At 42.1% G+C, this 16,616-nt stretch overlaps 1 protein-coding gene across 2 annotated transcripts in view; it reads right to left on the bottom strand.

The window, feature by feature from the left end:
- The window catches only part of NRK (Nik related kinase), a 124,729-nt gene that overhangs the window by 61,897 nt on the left and 46,216 nt on the right, over positions 1 to 16,616 (bottom strand). For both annotated transcript variants that reach the window (XM_067548146.1, XM_067548145.1), the window contains exons 4-10: positions 13,212 to 13,337; positions 12,253 to 12,363; positions 10,461 to 10,551; positions 7,861 to 7,991; positions 4,993 to 5,047; positions 1,886 to 1,964; positions 747 to 922 (exon numbers count right to left, since the gene is read on the bottom strand). In XM_067548146.1, the coding sequence (XP_067404247.1) occupies positions 747 to 922; positions 1,886 to 1,964; positions 4,993 to 5,047; positions 7,861 to 7,991; positions 10,461 to 10,551; positions 12,253 to 12,363; positions 13,212 to 13,337 (769 nt within the window). The remainder of the gene's footprint in view (positions 1 to 746; positions 923 to 1,885; positions 1,965 to 4,992; positions 5,048 to 7,860; positions 7,992 to 10,460; positions 10,552 to 12,252; positions 12,364 to 13,211; positions 13,338 to 16,616) is intronic.

The raw sequence follows: 16,616 nt of genomic DNA on the forward strand, positions 1-16,616 counted from the left end.
GACTAACACGGCTACCCCACTGAAACGTTCCAAAACAGATTCTTTTCTAAATTTTGCTTTGGAGAACAAAGCTAGAGATTGTTTTAGTTGCTACAAACTCAGATTCTTGTTTTTCTTTAATCTACTTATAAAACAGACCATTTATTAATTCTGATGATTATTTCTATTAGCCCCTAGGGAACCCCTTTCTGCAAGCCATTATACAATAAGTGGCAAGAAGACAGTCCCTGCCCCAAAAAACTCACAAACTAGATTTCCGACATGATGCAACAGGTGGCTGAAATGGACGAATCAGTAGGTTGGAAGCCCAAGTAGGAGTAAAACAAGGAAACGGATTTACTGATTTCCTCTGTGTGATTTAGTCACTTGGGGCCCAGATTTTCAAAAAAGCTCAGCGTCTGGCAACTCTTACAGAGATATTTACAGCCAACGCACTAAGCACTGAGCTCCTTTGAAAATCCGGACATTTATCTAAGTGATTTCATGGGAGCTGACTTCTCTTGAAAATCTGGGCCCAGCTATGAGTCCTGAACCCTTTTGAAAATTCCAGCTTCAGGCCTGACTTCGCAATCAGCTCCATTCAGACACACACTGTGGGTGAAATCCGGGGACTACTGAAGTCCCTTGCAAGACCTTCATTGTCTTCAGTGGGGCCAGAATTTCACTGTGTCTGCACAGAGCTTCACTGCCTTCCGCAAGGCTCTGTGCAGGATGAGGGCCTATGTTTGCATTATTTTTAACCTTACCTTTCTCTCCCTTTTTCTTCCTGGTCCTGTCCAGGTGGTCCTTCAGCATGATGCGCACTTGCCGTTCGTTCTGCAGATCTCGGATAAAGGAATGCTTAAGCAACGTTTCAGTGGATGGACGATGCAAGTAATTTTTAACCAGGCAACTTTCAACAAAATTAAGAAATTTCTTGGACCTGGGGGGAAAAAAACCCAACAAAACAAACAAAATCAGATAAAAATAAAATTCCTCCTCAATTTACATAGCACCGTTCACCCTGCAGGATCCCAAGGTGCTGCATTTGTCAAGTTTGCTTTGGACAGCCCTAAAACACAGCCTCCCTCTGGGGTGGAATATAGCAGGAGTTCTATCAGTGTATCACATGACTACATGAAAGTTTAGGAGAAGGGGCAAGGAAGAATTCTAGGACAAATTCTTCTCTCTGTGACATTACTGTGAACTTACACCAGTGTGACTGAGGGCAGAATTTGCCCCCCTGTATCCAGTTGAAACAGCAGGGGAAATTTAAGGAGGCAGTAATTACCTAAATTGGATTTTGGTTCTAATCATAGGACTGATCACCCCTCCTCTTACAAAAAGTCCCATGGGCTCTTTAATGACTATACATGGCTAAGACCACAATTTTATGTCTCATCTGAAAGACAAAACACAACTCTTCCTAAGTCCATGCTAGGGAATGTGTTTATTACTGATGTATCTGAATACAAGGCCAGTGTCACCTACTGGCCCCCCAACACTACTTCCTGCAGCACCCTGGGTTTTCCTGGGAGGTCTCCTGACAAATACTGGTCAAAGCAACCCCACGTAGGCCACGTCTATGTTGGAAATTCAGCCACCAGTGCAATCCCCTCGCCTTGACACAGTTTACATCAAGGCAGTGCAATTTGTACCGGAGCAGTTTAGCTGGGTTTCAAATAGGGGTAATCTGCCCCAGTGCAGATCTTGCTTCTCAAATATCAATGGTGTCTGCACTTGGCGCTCTCCTCAGTAGCAGAGGGGATTATACCATGAGCAGAAATGCCAGCGTAGACAAGACCTCCTGTTGTAAGATTTGAGAAGACCACAAGATTCTGAGCGGCAGGCATCAAAACCCACAGAAGCCTGAGGCTGCTAAAATATATTTTAAAAAAATCTTTACCATTTTCTGGATTTCAGTTTTGGGGGAGGGTTTCGTGGAATGAGAAAGAGAGCCCTCATGGGATGCATATCACACAAGGCTGCAAAGGAAAATACAAGCTATTAAAGAGTACACTAAAGCAGTGCTAGCTTCCTCCTGTATTTCGACCCCTTTGGCATACCCAGGGTGACGGGAATAGCTCTTTCGGGTAGGAGAAGTACAGATCCAGCCCTTGAATTCCTCCTGTACTAAAGGACGGAAGTGTCTTTCACAGGGGTTCAATGCTGTTCAATGGAATTCACCGCCCAGAGGAGGAAAACCTTTGCAGGAGGGCTCTGAGTGGGCCAGACTGTACATTGCTTCGCTGAGATGCAGGGATTCAGGAAAAGGAAGGACTCCACTGTAATGATCAGTGCAGCCCTTCAGACTTTTAAGGCTCTGTATACCTCAGTTCAAAAAAAAAAAAAAAAAGGCCAAAGAATGCTTGACTGGATTATAAAACAAGCTCATTTTCATAGTGTATGAAAGGACATTTACACCTAAATGTGAAAGTCAAACTCTGGATCAAAATGCTTATCTATTATATCTATTATACTATGCCCGGTTTACAGTTGAAAGAAACAACAAGCTAAATGTTAACTAACCTCCTAGCTCAATAGCATGCAGCACAAGGGAAAAAGAAAGAAGAGAAAAACCTGGCATGAGAACTGATACATTATTCCATTGGAGCTGTACATATGGCTAAGATGCTATTTTGGCTATACTGTATTTAAGGATCTGTACCCACTCATTAGACCAATCTGTGCTTTCTAAACAGATTCCACCACTGTGTTTGGTACGCTGGTTTTTCTCTCTACACTCATTCCTGCTTTTGTTGTAGAAAGTCAACACTGAAACCAACACTAAAAAGTAAATACTGTCCTAGCCCCTATAGTCCATCCCATACATTGTATGTAGCATTACAAATGCATCACGTTTGATGGGTGTGTAGTAGAAATGTTGGCGGAGGGTTTCCCCCTCAAAATGCTACTGCAGGCTGAATGACACGGACGGGAACTATCAGGCCAGATAATCTCAGTTACAGATGGGTGTAAGTCAGAAGTAACCTTATGGCCACCTCTACACTACAAGTTAGAGGTGAGATTCCTCTGTTTGCGTACACATACTCACGCTAGCTCTCACAGAGCTGATGAGAGCATAAATAGCAGTATACTGTTTGCATGGGCAGCAGCGGCTTAGCCGTGCTGAATGCAAACCTGCCACTTGGCACGGAATCATAACCCTAGCTCATAATGTAAATGTAGCCTATTAAAGGCAATGGAATCACACCAGGGAGAGAGGAATCAGCCTCTATTGGCTCATTATTTCCTTGTGTTCTGACATCTGTCTGTCTGTATCCACCTGTTGTCTCTTATCTGATACTTGTATTGTAAGCTCTTTGGGGGCAGGGAGCATCTTTTTGTTCTGTATTTGTACAGCACCTGACACCATGGGTCCTGGTCTGTGACTGGGGCTACCTCAATAGAACTAATAAATACACTCTAACACCATCCCTAAAATGTACCTACTAAAATTAGCCGGTGTGAAAATATAATAAAGAAATACAACCAAAATGAGGAAATACACTGCGAACCTATAATGTTTCTTTCATAAAAAGTGTCCTTTAAGACTAATGCGTCTCAAGACTAAGCTCTAGCTAGACTGGAGTATGATTTATGAACATGCTTTAGAACTCAGTTCGGCCCCACTTACACCAACAGCTGACCAACTGCATTCAAAACCAGTCTGGAGGGGAGCCACGTGTGACTTGTATCTCGATTGGTTGATAAACACAGCCCATGCCCTCTCTAGAGTAGGCCAGGTCCTAGGCTGCAAAAAGGATCCTCTCCAGCATGTTCAGCAATTACCAAACACCCCACTGTGTCTTCCCACTGTTACGCCGTGGACCATCCCACATGCCTTGTGCTCCTACACACAAAACTACCCCATTGCACAGGGGTAATATTCTACAACAACAGTTCCTCCCCAGAAATGCCAGATAACCGGGATCCTGCATCTAAACGACATTCTACAATTGTATCTTATATCCGGAGTATCTAGATTTGGTAGATAATGTTAAAAGAAAATTTAAGGCCAGAAGCATGTGGGCAGCTTATTGTGGTGCCATGTGGCTGTAAGGAGAATGTCTGGAGGAGCAAGAAAATCATAGACGAGGGGAAATGATGGAAGCAAATCAGGAAGTGTGGCTGGAGGGTCCTCCCAAAGTATTTTTGCTGTTCTGAGTTTGGGGGAGGGGGGTCCCACTCCACAGATCTCCAAAATTGCTTTGAAGGGGAAGAGGAGTAATCATTTGGAAACTCAGGAGAGGGCAAGGCACTAACCCCAGACCAAAATTATATCCCTGGGTCCCCATTTTCCATTACACTACATCTCGGACAGCCACTTATGCCTGTGCAAAGTGGGTGTGAAACACTCCCATTCAGATTTGATCGTGTTTTGCTTCAGTAGCATTTCCACTTTGCCTGAAAGCACAGGGCGCAGTGCCAGGGAGAACTGGTTCCCTTGGGGGGAAGGCCAAAGAGGTGGATTAGCTCACTGAGATACTGTGAAGGTGAATAGCTCTTTCTTGACATTGGCCCCTGTTCCAACCTCCTGGAGGAATCCTCCACCTGGAATTAGAGGGTGAATATCTGTGCCACAATGGGAAGGGGGACCTCTTGCCATTTTCAAGGGATGTTTTTCTCTGGAGAAGTCCCAGAACTAAAACAAAGTTTCTTCTGTCACACATTTAGGCTGAAGCTTTAATCACTCTCCCTCCTTTATATCCACATGCAATAATCAATGAAGTGACACTAACCTCAGCTCTAGAAGAAAACATATGGCTTCCCTATCTTCCCAAATGCAGACAAGGAGTGAAGATACAGAAGGAGAGAATTAAAAGAAAAAAGGGTCAGCAAAGGAGCACAGATATGAAGAGTCAAATAACTACATATTTGAAAAGAGGCAGCCAGCACTGAATGCAGTATGCACGCCTTAGGCAAGCATGATATGATCTAATCTAGCAGGACAGAATGTGTCCAGGAAGTTTAGGCTAACTATTTAACAAAGAACTCTACCCAATCACTTACGAGGAGCTCCTTCTGCCATTTCTATAGCTGTGATTCCCAGAGACCACAAGTCACTCTGTAGGAAAAGAAACCGTGAATAATGTAACTTGTAGCATGGAGAGTTAAAAAACCATAATGCTTCTCTAGATTTCCAATGCTTTTTTTTTTGTTTTGTTTTTTGAGTGATATACATTCTGCTCCCTCCCATTCCCAGCTGAACGTGTAGGAAATGTGCTAATGGCCAGAAGCTTTCCATTTCCCATGCTATCTGGAACAGCTGATTCATCATTTAAATAGCCAGCCCTGAAATACAGACCTTTCATCTTTAAAACAAAAGTTCTAGAATATAGAAGGGCCCATTACAACCCATGGCTCAGATTCCCATCTCTGTTACAGAGGAGGTGCCTAGGTGAGACCTCACTGGGGCCACATACTGCTCTCACTTCACTGCTTTCCTACACTGATGGAAGAGAGAGAACAGTCAGGCTCATGGAAACTATTCCAATCCATGAACAAGTCTCCAACGAGTGGGAAGAAAAGCAGAACTGGGTATTCAGATTTACATAGATATATAAACTTAGCTCAGTTATGTCAGACTGGAGTCTCCTCTATTAATATTACATGGCATCATAAGCCCAAGTGGATGATAAGGACCAGATTCTGATCACACAGGTGTAAATCAGAAGTAACTCTATTGACTTTTAGGGCATAAACCAGGCTTCCACTTTCTTAGTGGTGTGCAACACTTCTCTCTTTTTGTGAACATATGTATCTGGACAGATATATTTATCCCAATAAATTTATGGGAGTGCTCTAGAATTATCATCTAAAGGATAAGGACACCCTGAAGTCTCATAGGACTTTCCTATGCAGAAAATGAGACAAAATGCAGGCAGAAGACAAATCCTTGGAGACTTGGAGCAAGAGTCCTTAATGGAAAGCTACTCGTGTCATATCTGGCCCTGAGACGACACCTTCACAGTGCAAGCCAACCCAGAGTGCTTTACAAAGGCTGGAGAACCGTTTGCATTGCAGACTGTGGGTCTGATCCGGAGGAGAACCCTGGATTTCAGTGGGAGTTGGCGAGGGTTCAGGATTAGGCCCTGTGTCATTTAACTAGAGACTGAAAGCAAGAAAAGGCAAGTCTTTCAGAGAAAGTGCTCAATGAATGGCTATCCACTGTAACACAGTTAGACTCTGGTGATGATGGGACACACACGAAGCTTCAGATAACCTTGGGCTGAATCTTGGGAGTGTATGAAGCAACCAGGCTAGTGAGATAGGAAGGGCTGCATTTTTGTGTTGGATGTATTTTTTTTTTTTTTTTAATGCCAGTAAAAGCAGGCCCAGTGAGAAGTCATGGGCATAGCACAACAGCTTCCTGCTTTTCACTCAGTTTATCAGCAATGTTTATAAATACTTGCCCCAGTCCAGCCTTCTGAACAACAACACCATCTGAATCAGCGCTTTGGAAACCCCCGGCTGATTAGCGTTGGATTACAGCCTGTGGAGTCTGGCTGGAGCCAGAGCAATGTGGGCAGAGGCACCGCAAATGTTATACAACACCGAGAAGCCACACAAATGGGGGATCCCCTTTTAGTGATTGTATACTAGAAAATGTGTTAAATAGGAATAAAACTGGTGGTATGGATGGGAGCCAATAGATAAACTTCTTGAGTCTTTGGCAAAAGGTTTATACAGTATGAAAAAAAGGCAGAGTATTCTTTGCACCTGGTTCTCCCTTGCGCTAAGAAGTCTTTAAATGCGTGAAAGGCTATTTTTCAACAGTGGCAAAGCAATGCAAAGGAGCCTTAGTGTAAATCAGAATCAGGCCCTCTGACGCAATAGAAAATAGAGGTGGTAATAGCTCTGAATACGCCACAGCTGGAATAACAGGTGTAATTTTGATCATCCTTGTGTTACAAAGTTGTTCTAAGGACAAGATACACAAAAGAAGGCAATCAACCCAACACAAGGACTTGGAGAGGACAGTCACTCAGAAAGCATTCTTTTGAAATTGCTCTGTGTGGTGTGTGCAGATATGTAAATGACGACAGTGGTGCAAGCAATTCAACCAAAGGCTGACAAACGGTATCACATGCCCTTTTAGAGCGGAATCAGCATATTACAACAGTAAGGCAGACAGCCAGAGAATTTTTTGATAGCTGTTATTTGGTATCCAAATTGCAGTGTGTCCAGATGGCCTCTAAAGAATAACAAAAACTCTATCTATTTCTTTGGTGTCTGTGAGGAGGATATTTGGTTCATGATTGTACAGTGATATGAATGAGTTGAGAGAGCATTGGATATAGAAAACAGTATGGACAGAGTCATAAAGGACAAGGTCCATATATTTACTCAGACTTTTTCGCCCAAGAGCATGATCGTAGTGAATGGTTAGTGATCTTTTCCGGAGTGAGGAGTCTTTTGTTGTTCTTTGCTAGTAAGTTATACATGTGATATTCTTGTAAATTACTCCAGGGATTGTGCAATAAGCATAAAGGAAAATAATCTGTATCAAAGAGGAAAGAAGCCATGTTAATGATCCATTGCTTCTTAATCACCTTTTGTAGGTCTTTTCTCCCTAGCCATCTTCAGATATTGTGTCTTGTTTTCAGAGAATTAAGTGATACTTTAGTACATTTCATTCTAAACATATTTACATTTCATTTGGTATGTTAACGGTTTACAAAGAAAATAAATTCATATTGAAACTCCTTTTCTTCTGGGTCACAAACCGCATATTAAAAATACAGCTCTTTGCATGATTGTGGTTTTAAGGGAGGGAAACGCCCCTTTTCAGTTCTTTTGGGTAAGTACTTAAAAAGGATGTCTATAGCAAAAACTCGTTTATTTTACTACTGAGTCTAAAATCTTAACGATACTCACTCTGTAATCATATGTTGAGTCTGGGTTCTCCTCACAAGCTATGACCTCGGGTGCCATCCAATAGGGAGTGCCAATGAAAGTATTTCTTCTCCCAATCGTCCTATCCAGCTGAGCGCTTACCCCAAAATCCACTGCAAAGTAAAGCAAGCGTAAAGTAATGAGCCAAGTACTGAATTCACATGACAAAATGTCTGATATGTTATTGCCTCTGCTTGGAACGCAAACTCTAGGGTGGCAATGCATAACAGGTGCCAGTTCTTATAATACAGGGTTTCCAATGGAGCCTTCTCCAGAGATGCTAGGAATTAGCCGCTTTCTGCTATTTATATCGGACAGTCCAAACAGAACATTTAAAATTAACAGGATAATAAATCCATGCTATATTAGGCAGAATGGCTACTGTAGGGATGTACTCCCCGATAATGATAATACACCTAACTTTTACATAACATTGATCTCAAAGTGCTTTATAATACGATACTATGGAATATAATATATACTTGGACTCAGCACTACCTTGGAGGGGGGGGTAAAAATTTTCAAATAATATTTTATGTCAAATGAAAACCTACAAATAAGTGTTCAGGTGTGACCAGGAGATTTCTACTATTGCTGCTGGTTGTTAAAGTTGGCCAGGTTCAGCATGTTATTGAAGAAATGGATTGCTTTGTTCTGAATGGACCTTTTGTGCTGCACTCCTATCTCAGAATACACTGGAGGAGTGCATTATTTTATCCACCCATTAAATGCATTAATAGGAATAAGTTGTGCTGTGCTCCTTCAGGCTAACGGGCAGTGCATCTCAACAAGATTGCTCAGATGTCGTTGCTCAGATAATAAATAGTTATTGTATGTGGGTTCTATGTGTTTGTATTAATTAAAAAAAAAAAACCCTGCACAATATATTAATCTGATCAAAGGGTATAAATAAAGTTAAGAGTGTTACTCATAGAATAGCTGGAGTAGTATCCAACTAGTGTAAGCAGCAGAGGAAAAAAAGATTAAGCAGGGTACACTCCTATTATTACTCATGGCACCAATGAGCAGATTTTCATGCTTGACTCCAACTAAGCAAATTATTTGCATACAACTTCTGGTACATCTACTGATAAACAGTACCATACCGCAATATGCAATTATTGTGGCACTAAATTAAGTAACCTTATCTAATAAGGGGTGGGAGTCTATTCTTTGAAGCATCATGTGTTTTGTATTTTGGATATGAAATGTAAGTCTTTTACATAAAGCCCATTAACAAGGTTGAATGACATTGGATCGCTGAAGTCTGAGTTTTCCAGCTTCTTGGCTTTTAGATAAATTTCTCTGGAAATATTTTCATTTTACTTTTGCACTTTATAGAAATGTTTCATTATTGTCTACTCACATAAAATACAGAGTTACAGCTTTATTTTTTCTAACAGGCAAAAAGACACGAATTACGTTGCTAGCAGGAAAACAAGGCAGTAAACAAAGCAAAAACAAATGACAAAAGGCCTTGCTATTTCAAGAAGTACAGCAAAAGTGTTTGCCAAATGTAAAAAAGACTGGGTGAAATCCTGCCTCCATTGAAGTCAGTGGCAAAACTCCCACTGACTTGAGCAGAGCCAGCATTTCACCACATAGATCAAATCTTCACCAGGCATAAGAGCTATGCTGATTTACCCCTCTTAAGGATCTCACCCAGTATCTACAGAGAATAATTTTTATTTGATTTCTGAACTCCTGAGAGAATTTACAATGAAAAAGAGAAAACAAAAGAAAAATCCTACATGAGAAAAACACTGTCCCTGATACGCTCTCTTTAAAAATTACCTGGTATTCCCTGTGATGGCCTTTCAAAACACAAAAACAAAAAATAAAACCCCCTAACTGTCCACATCTGCTTTCTGTGCTATAGACATTGTTTGCACTTACAGAGCTAAAAGTTGTCAACTGTCTGCACACAGCGACACACCAGTTGTTTTCCTACCCTCAGAAGTGGAAAAGAGAGGGCTCTCAAATACTCTTGGGTGGAAATTGTTGGTACAGAACTACTTTTTCATGGTGACCTTTCGACATTTCAAAGTACCTGTCTCAGCCTCAGCATTATCAGTTTCATTGAAATCTCCCAGCCCACTTCTAGCAGAAAAACAGATTAGTGCAATTTATTGCTCAAAACAGATTTTTCTAAACAGTTTTGGCTGAAGAAGAGCTTTGTGTAAGCTCAAAAGCTTGTCTCTCTCACCAACAGAAGCTGGTCCAGTAAAAGGACCAGTCCACTAACCTTATCTGGGCAGAAAGGCCAGGACAGGGATAATTTTTTACATTCTGAATTTGGTACTTATGCGTAATGTAGTGTTGCTGTGGGCTATTAAACTGGTTCTGGTTTGACTCCATCGAGATGGTTGTATTTCAGATGTGGAGAACAATTTCCATGCACAGAGCATGTAAAAACCTTAGGGATCCTCTGGTATGAAAGGCACCATATAAATATAAGTCTTTACAATTATATTGAATATATTTTCACTTGTGGGTTATTAAACATCCTTTCCAGGTTACCATGGAAACCCCAGCATTTCTTTAACTAACAGGTTTCTAAAAAAAAACGGAGGGAAACTTACCTAGTTTTACTTCTGCATTTTCTGTAAGGAGAACGTTCTGTCCTTTAATATCTCGGTGGATAACGTGATTAAGATGAAGGTGTGCTAGGCCCTGCAAGAAAACCACATGATTCTAGCTTTTTTCTTTCTATCAGTTTCATAGGTTTGGAATTTTTGCCCCATGAAGTTGTTGCTTTCTTCTGGCTATATTAATGGAGAAGAGAGACTAAAATGTATTGATCTAAAATTTTTTAGCTGAGATTGGCAGCAATGTGTTCATTGACACAGTTTTAGCAATAAGAGAAGAAAGCAACAATGGGCTTGATTTTTTTCTCACTCCCACAGGCCTGACAGCAGGACAGCATCTCTGATGCCAAGTCAGAGGAGAAAGAGGCCCCAAAATAGCATACTGCAATTTCAAAATCAGAGGGATGCCCATTTACAGCATGTGTTAAAGGCACACAAAAGAGGAAACTAAGGTGTGAACAAAAAATGTGTTTGCACAGCGCTCAGAGTGCTGTGTATGGAGTATGCAGAGAACAAAAGACTGGTTGCAATGGTTAAATCCTACATTAAGCCAGATTCCCGCAGAAGTCAACGATTGATGATCCCATCTCCACCTGAGACTATTTTAGTTTCAAAACGTTAGTTAAAGTAGCCTAGAAATAATGGAATATATTGAACGGATGGAGATGAGGAGCCTAAGGCCCATCTAATATGCTTGCCCTCTCTAATATGAATGACTAGCGAAACAGCTTCTGACAAAATCTGATGTTTTCTCACAATTTCCTTGTCCCATATGCCGACAAGTCACCCTCCACACATGCTCTTCATCAGTTTTCACAGGAAGAGGGGTGTGGCCATTCCCTTTTGTCCTACACTACCGTGTACTTCTAAGTTTAAGTTGCGGTATTTAAATTAAAAGGGGGCTTATAAAGCCAACATTTTCCAGTGAGGATTTGCAAGGGCTATGCAAGTAAAATGGCATACATATCCACAAAAAACTGTCCTCCTGGCAGCTTGCATTTGCACATGAACAGTGAGCACCTGCTTACGTGCCCGTCTCATAGTCAGTTACCCATTTGATGCGGACAGATGGGAGGCTTTCACGCCTCCATTGAAAATGTGACCTTCCGTGTGCCCACATGGGGGCAGAATGTAAAAAGTAGAAGGGCCGTGGTAATGATTGCAAGCTGAGGTACCCCAACAACAAAACTTTCAAGTGATCAGGGAGCCAGCCCATTCATGGGAAATAGTAATTCCCGACAAGAGAACAGATGCCCTCAGTGATTTATGGATTTGGTATCTATTCAAATCTGCAGTCCAATCCCATATCCAAGTGGGATATTTGATGTTCTATCGAACAGACCGCCCATCTCGGTCACCACACAAATAAAAGAGATTTTAGGCTTTCGAAGCCTTAAATGTACTATTTTGCACATAGGCCATTTGAATGGCAGTTCCCATAATATGCGTTTATCTTACTGTTATTTAAAAAAGGGCAAAACTCCGTGGTGATAGATCAATATCTCTCTGTTGAACTTGGATCTTAGAATAACTGGGTCCCACATAATTTCAGCCCGGCTTGCTAAGTAACACTTCCTACCAGGCTTGTATTACTATGCATGTATTGCTTTCACAAAAAAGTTAAAAATTGGTTTGGTTTCCATACCACCCCGTAGAAATACGTAGCTAAGAATGAAAGAAAGGCCCAAGTAAGTAACTTGGCACATCCTCTTTTATTAACACGAAAGCAGTAGTGCTGCCACATCTTACGGTTATTATCTTTTCATTGTCAAGCGGCAAGACTCACCCTGAGAACCTCTCTGCAGATATATGAAATCCAGTCCTCCTTGAAACAGTTACCTTTTGTCTTCTTTACCAAATCTGTTACAGAGCCAGCGCCACAATATTCCATCACCAACTACAGGGACGTAAACACAGTATATACCCTTAACACAACCACCATTTAAATACACCGTGCAAGTTCTAGTCTCCCACCGTTAGTCCCAACTATAAATGTGCGGTGCTGAACACAACCTCCCAGGACTGCAAGTGGTGTAAATTTTCATTTTCTGAATGATGCACTCTGCTGCTGGAGTAAAACAATCCAGCAATGCATCTCACTTACTAAAATCCCATGGACACTTCTTTCCTTACTGGAGCTGGTTGAAAAATGGGGGGTGAGAATTTTGAGAAAATTCAGAAAATGTTTTCGTTTCAAATTTTTCAGAAAGAACTGATTTTGAAGATTTATCACAAATATTTTTACTGAACCTATTTTTGTATTTATTTTTCCTTCTTCTCACTATATTTTTAACTCCACTTTTTGCTTTTTTCATTTTGCCCCTGGAAAAAGGGGAGGAAAGAAAAGAAGGAGCCAAAGGGGAAAAAAAAAAACCCTAAAAGGATCAATCGAAATCAAAACCAAGAAAACTGAAAGCATGCTTTTTAATTTTCACAGGAGAAAAAAGGAATTTTTTGTTTTGGAAAAAAAGCGATTTATCTTCAAAACCATGTTGTGTTAGGAGTCTTACAGGAACCATGCCACAATAAAATGTAGCAAGTCCCACTTGTGTGCATTCTCCAATTCAATTCTCAATCACAGGTGGGGCAGATAGGTAGGCAGCAGGGTCTCTCTCTTACAGATTGGTCCTCAAAGTAAAAATCTGGATCACTGAGTTAGACTGACAGCTAAGCACTCTGGAGCTCCCAATGAAGATGTGCTCCCCCAGGGAAATCTGATGAATAAAAATAGGATTAAACTCTTACCCAGAGCTGATCATCCTGACCTGCAGGGCTCTGCTTTACGAAGGCTCCATAATATGTTGCAATATTCCGGTGATGAGAATATTTCTTTAACATATTTATTTCCAGTTTGATTTCTTCCTCCTCATTCTGTAGCGAGCGAGAGAGAAGAACACAGTAATGGTGACAATGTATTGATCATTGCATGGTTCATATAATCCTTAGTTGTCTGAAATTGAGGGCTAGGCCCTCCCACAATTACAGGCCTAAGCTCTTATAAAGAAGAATGAAGACTGACGCACCAGGGATTGAACCTGGCACCTAAATCATGAGCTAAATAGGCACACCTGTCTAACTGGGGCTGTAACAGACTCATATCCTGTGTGGACTGGAAAGACAGGGGTAACTCACTCATCAGTAGGCTACATATGTAGTAATTAGGTCAGGGAGAAGTTAACCAGATTTAAGTGTAATAAAATACTACCACGAACATTTCATATTTAAGCAGAGCTTGACACATTTTAAAGCACTGTACATACATCATCTAATCCATCTTCCTGGTACCCCTGAGGAAGTGATTCTCCTCCTCATACTGCTGCTGGGGAAATTGAAATTAGGAGAGGGGAAGTAACTTGCCCAAGGCCACAAAGGAATTCAGAGGCCAAGCCAGGATTAGAGCCCCTGTTCTTTTCTCCTCGTCTTGAGTTTAGTCCACTGGACGGTATAGTTGCCTACAAAAAACTTGACAACAGTCAGGCAGTCGGCGTGCAGAGACCACCACTTAACATGTTGAGCAATACAGTCTCCATGTGCTCCCCCGTTTGTCTGTCGTATCTACCTGTTGTCTCTTGTCTTCTACTTAGGCTGTGAACTCTTTGGGGCACAGGCCATCTTTTGTTCTGTGTTTGTACAGCACCTAACACAATGGGGTTCTGATCTCTGACTGGGACTCCAGCCGGCTACCCCGACACAAATGAACAACAACAACACAATGAATTAGAGTTAACTACATAGGTAGCATCTAGTGGCATCCTCCATGAGATTATCTTTCTTGGAGAACAGAAATCTCTCATCTAATGGAGAATCCAGGCTCCTTTATAACTAGCCAGCTGGGACGTTTCTGTCTCTGACTGGCAGACTTCTTTATGAACTCAGCTGTCTGTATTAGCATCCTCAAGAGATGGGACGTGGTTCCGAGTAAAATACATATAGATTTAGCTGCTTGCTTTGCCATAATGGGAACACCACAGCTACATGTGACCTGTGCTGAAGAGCTGTCCGTCTGTATTGGCTAAAAGGAACCAAACAAAGCTGATAATTAGTTTACCTTTTGTTGTAAAACATCCTGGCACTTAGTAGCTTATGAAAAAAATGATCTGTTGGAAGAGAAAAATGGCTGGCACTTGCAGGACATTTTTCTGCCTTTTCCCACAATTTTCCAGTAGCCTTGCCATTAAAGCATTCCATTAACTACCAGAACAAAACAGGGACACTGCTTTATGGTGGGGACGGGTGAGAGCCATGGAGGAATGATAATCTGGAGCCAAAAATCCCTCAAGAGGTCCTAAAAGTGGGCCGTATCCTAGTATAAAGCACCGAAAAGCACTCCCATAAGACATGCGGTGGCCAAGTGGTTACCCAGTGACATTAATCCAGAAGAGAAATTTTGGCAGACCATAAATACAGACAAAATAATTGTCTTAAGCTTGAGGAAACGAGAAATGGCTCCACTCAAAGCAAAATCAACGCTCAAGTATTAAACCAGCTGCTCTGCTGAACACACGGCTCAAAGCTGAGTTCGGTGCCCCATCTACTTCATCTGTCTTATATTTGCAATGAAGAGGAAAGGGAGGACTCTCACCTCTGGGCTCAGTTGCGCTCTAGGTGCTGTCTGAGGTAATTAAAGAGGGTGAGGAGGAGTTGGGCATAGCTGCTGCAGCCTCCAGGAGAAATTCAGCCAGAATTCCTCCCAGCTGCTCCCAGGCAGTATACACCAGAGCCTCTGCTGCACAGCCCTGGAAGGTCATGCTTCCCTCTCCAGGCCTGGCCGCCATCTTGAGCCAGCCGGCAGTCGGGGAGGGAGGTTTCTGCATTTAACTGAGCATGGGAAACTGGCCAGCTCGGATGGCTAATGGCAGCAAGTGGAGCCATGGTCCTGCCCTTCTTTATCCATTAAAAGTTCCTAACGTTCATAAGGATGCTAGTAGATAGGAGGATCTTTGCTTTCCTTTGGGATTCTAGCCAGCACCAGCGTAGGGATGGAAACGGGGGGGGGGGGGGAAGGGGGGAAGTCCGAGGATAAAGCTCTCTGCCCCACTGCACACCCATACAGGGCCTGGCCTTTCAAATGATCTTTTCAGATACATATATACAGCAAGAAGTGATTTTTAATGACCGAATTAATAATCCTGGGCAAAGACGGGGCTGGGAAGGAATTTTGCCCCAGGTCAGATTGGCAGGGATTTTGGGGCTTTTTTCACTTTTCTCTGTAGCGTGGGGCACAAGTCACTTGCCAAGATTATCTGGGTCTATCTCACTTAACTCCCTGCCCAAGCAGGGATGTCAGGGATTGCTGCAGCTAGACCCACATGCTTCTCTGCCAATGGCACACAACAGTTTAGGCTCCTGGGGGCTTTAACACTTCCGTCTAATTCTGGTGGTCAGGTCTAGGTGAGGGTGGTTGGGTGGTGTTTAATGGCCTGTGAGAAATAAGATTATTGGGCGGTTCCGTCTGGCCTTAAACTCTATGACCTTCTCTCCCCTCAGAGACTCGATCATTTATGGCTCCAGTCTATGTCACTCCCTGGCCAGACGGGTTTCCCAGAATCCTCCAGTGACTGCCAACCTTGTGCTAGCTCTTCTCTTTGAGCTGGTGCATTCCTGACTCTGTTTAATTGCTGTCTCTTTCTTTCAGATCTTTTATTGTATCCAGGTTTGTTTGCTAGTTGCTGTATTTAAGCAAGCCCAGTTTTGCTTTAAAATGTGTATTAAATGTTTTCTACAGGGTCCCAGATACTCCACTGTGACATGGGTGTTTCTTTCAAACAACTGAGACACATGGGTATGTGGTTATAACCGAAGATGGGCAGAATAAATTGTATGTTCATTCATACCCCAGCTACAAATTTTTGTGGGGGGTGATGAAACTCCGAAACTCCCTTCCTCTCCCTGTCAGGGCATTCAGGATTGGAGCTTAGCTCTGAGTTCAAATCCTTGCTCTGATACAGACTTCCTGGGAGACACTGGGCAAAGTCATTGTGCCTCTGTTTTCCCATCTGTAAAATGGACATGATAACCCTCCCTACCTCACTGGGGCATTGAGACTGTAAATAAATGTATGTTTGTGAAGTGCACCAGTGTCATGGAAGCCATGTATGTAAGTAGGTACATGTTTTTCCTATAATCAGCTAATATGACCCCTAGATCCAT

This window comes from Emydura macquarii, unplaced genomic scaffold, assembly GCF_026122565.2.
Source record: "Emydura macquarii macquarii isolate MOO-44397 ecotype Brisbane River unplaced genomic scaffold, CSIRO-AGI_Emac_v2 contig_1253, whole genome shotgun sequence".
Taxonomy (NCBI): domain Eukaryota; kingdom Metazoa; phylum Chordata; order Testudines; family Chelidae; genus Emydura; species Emydura macquarii.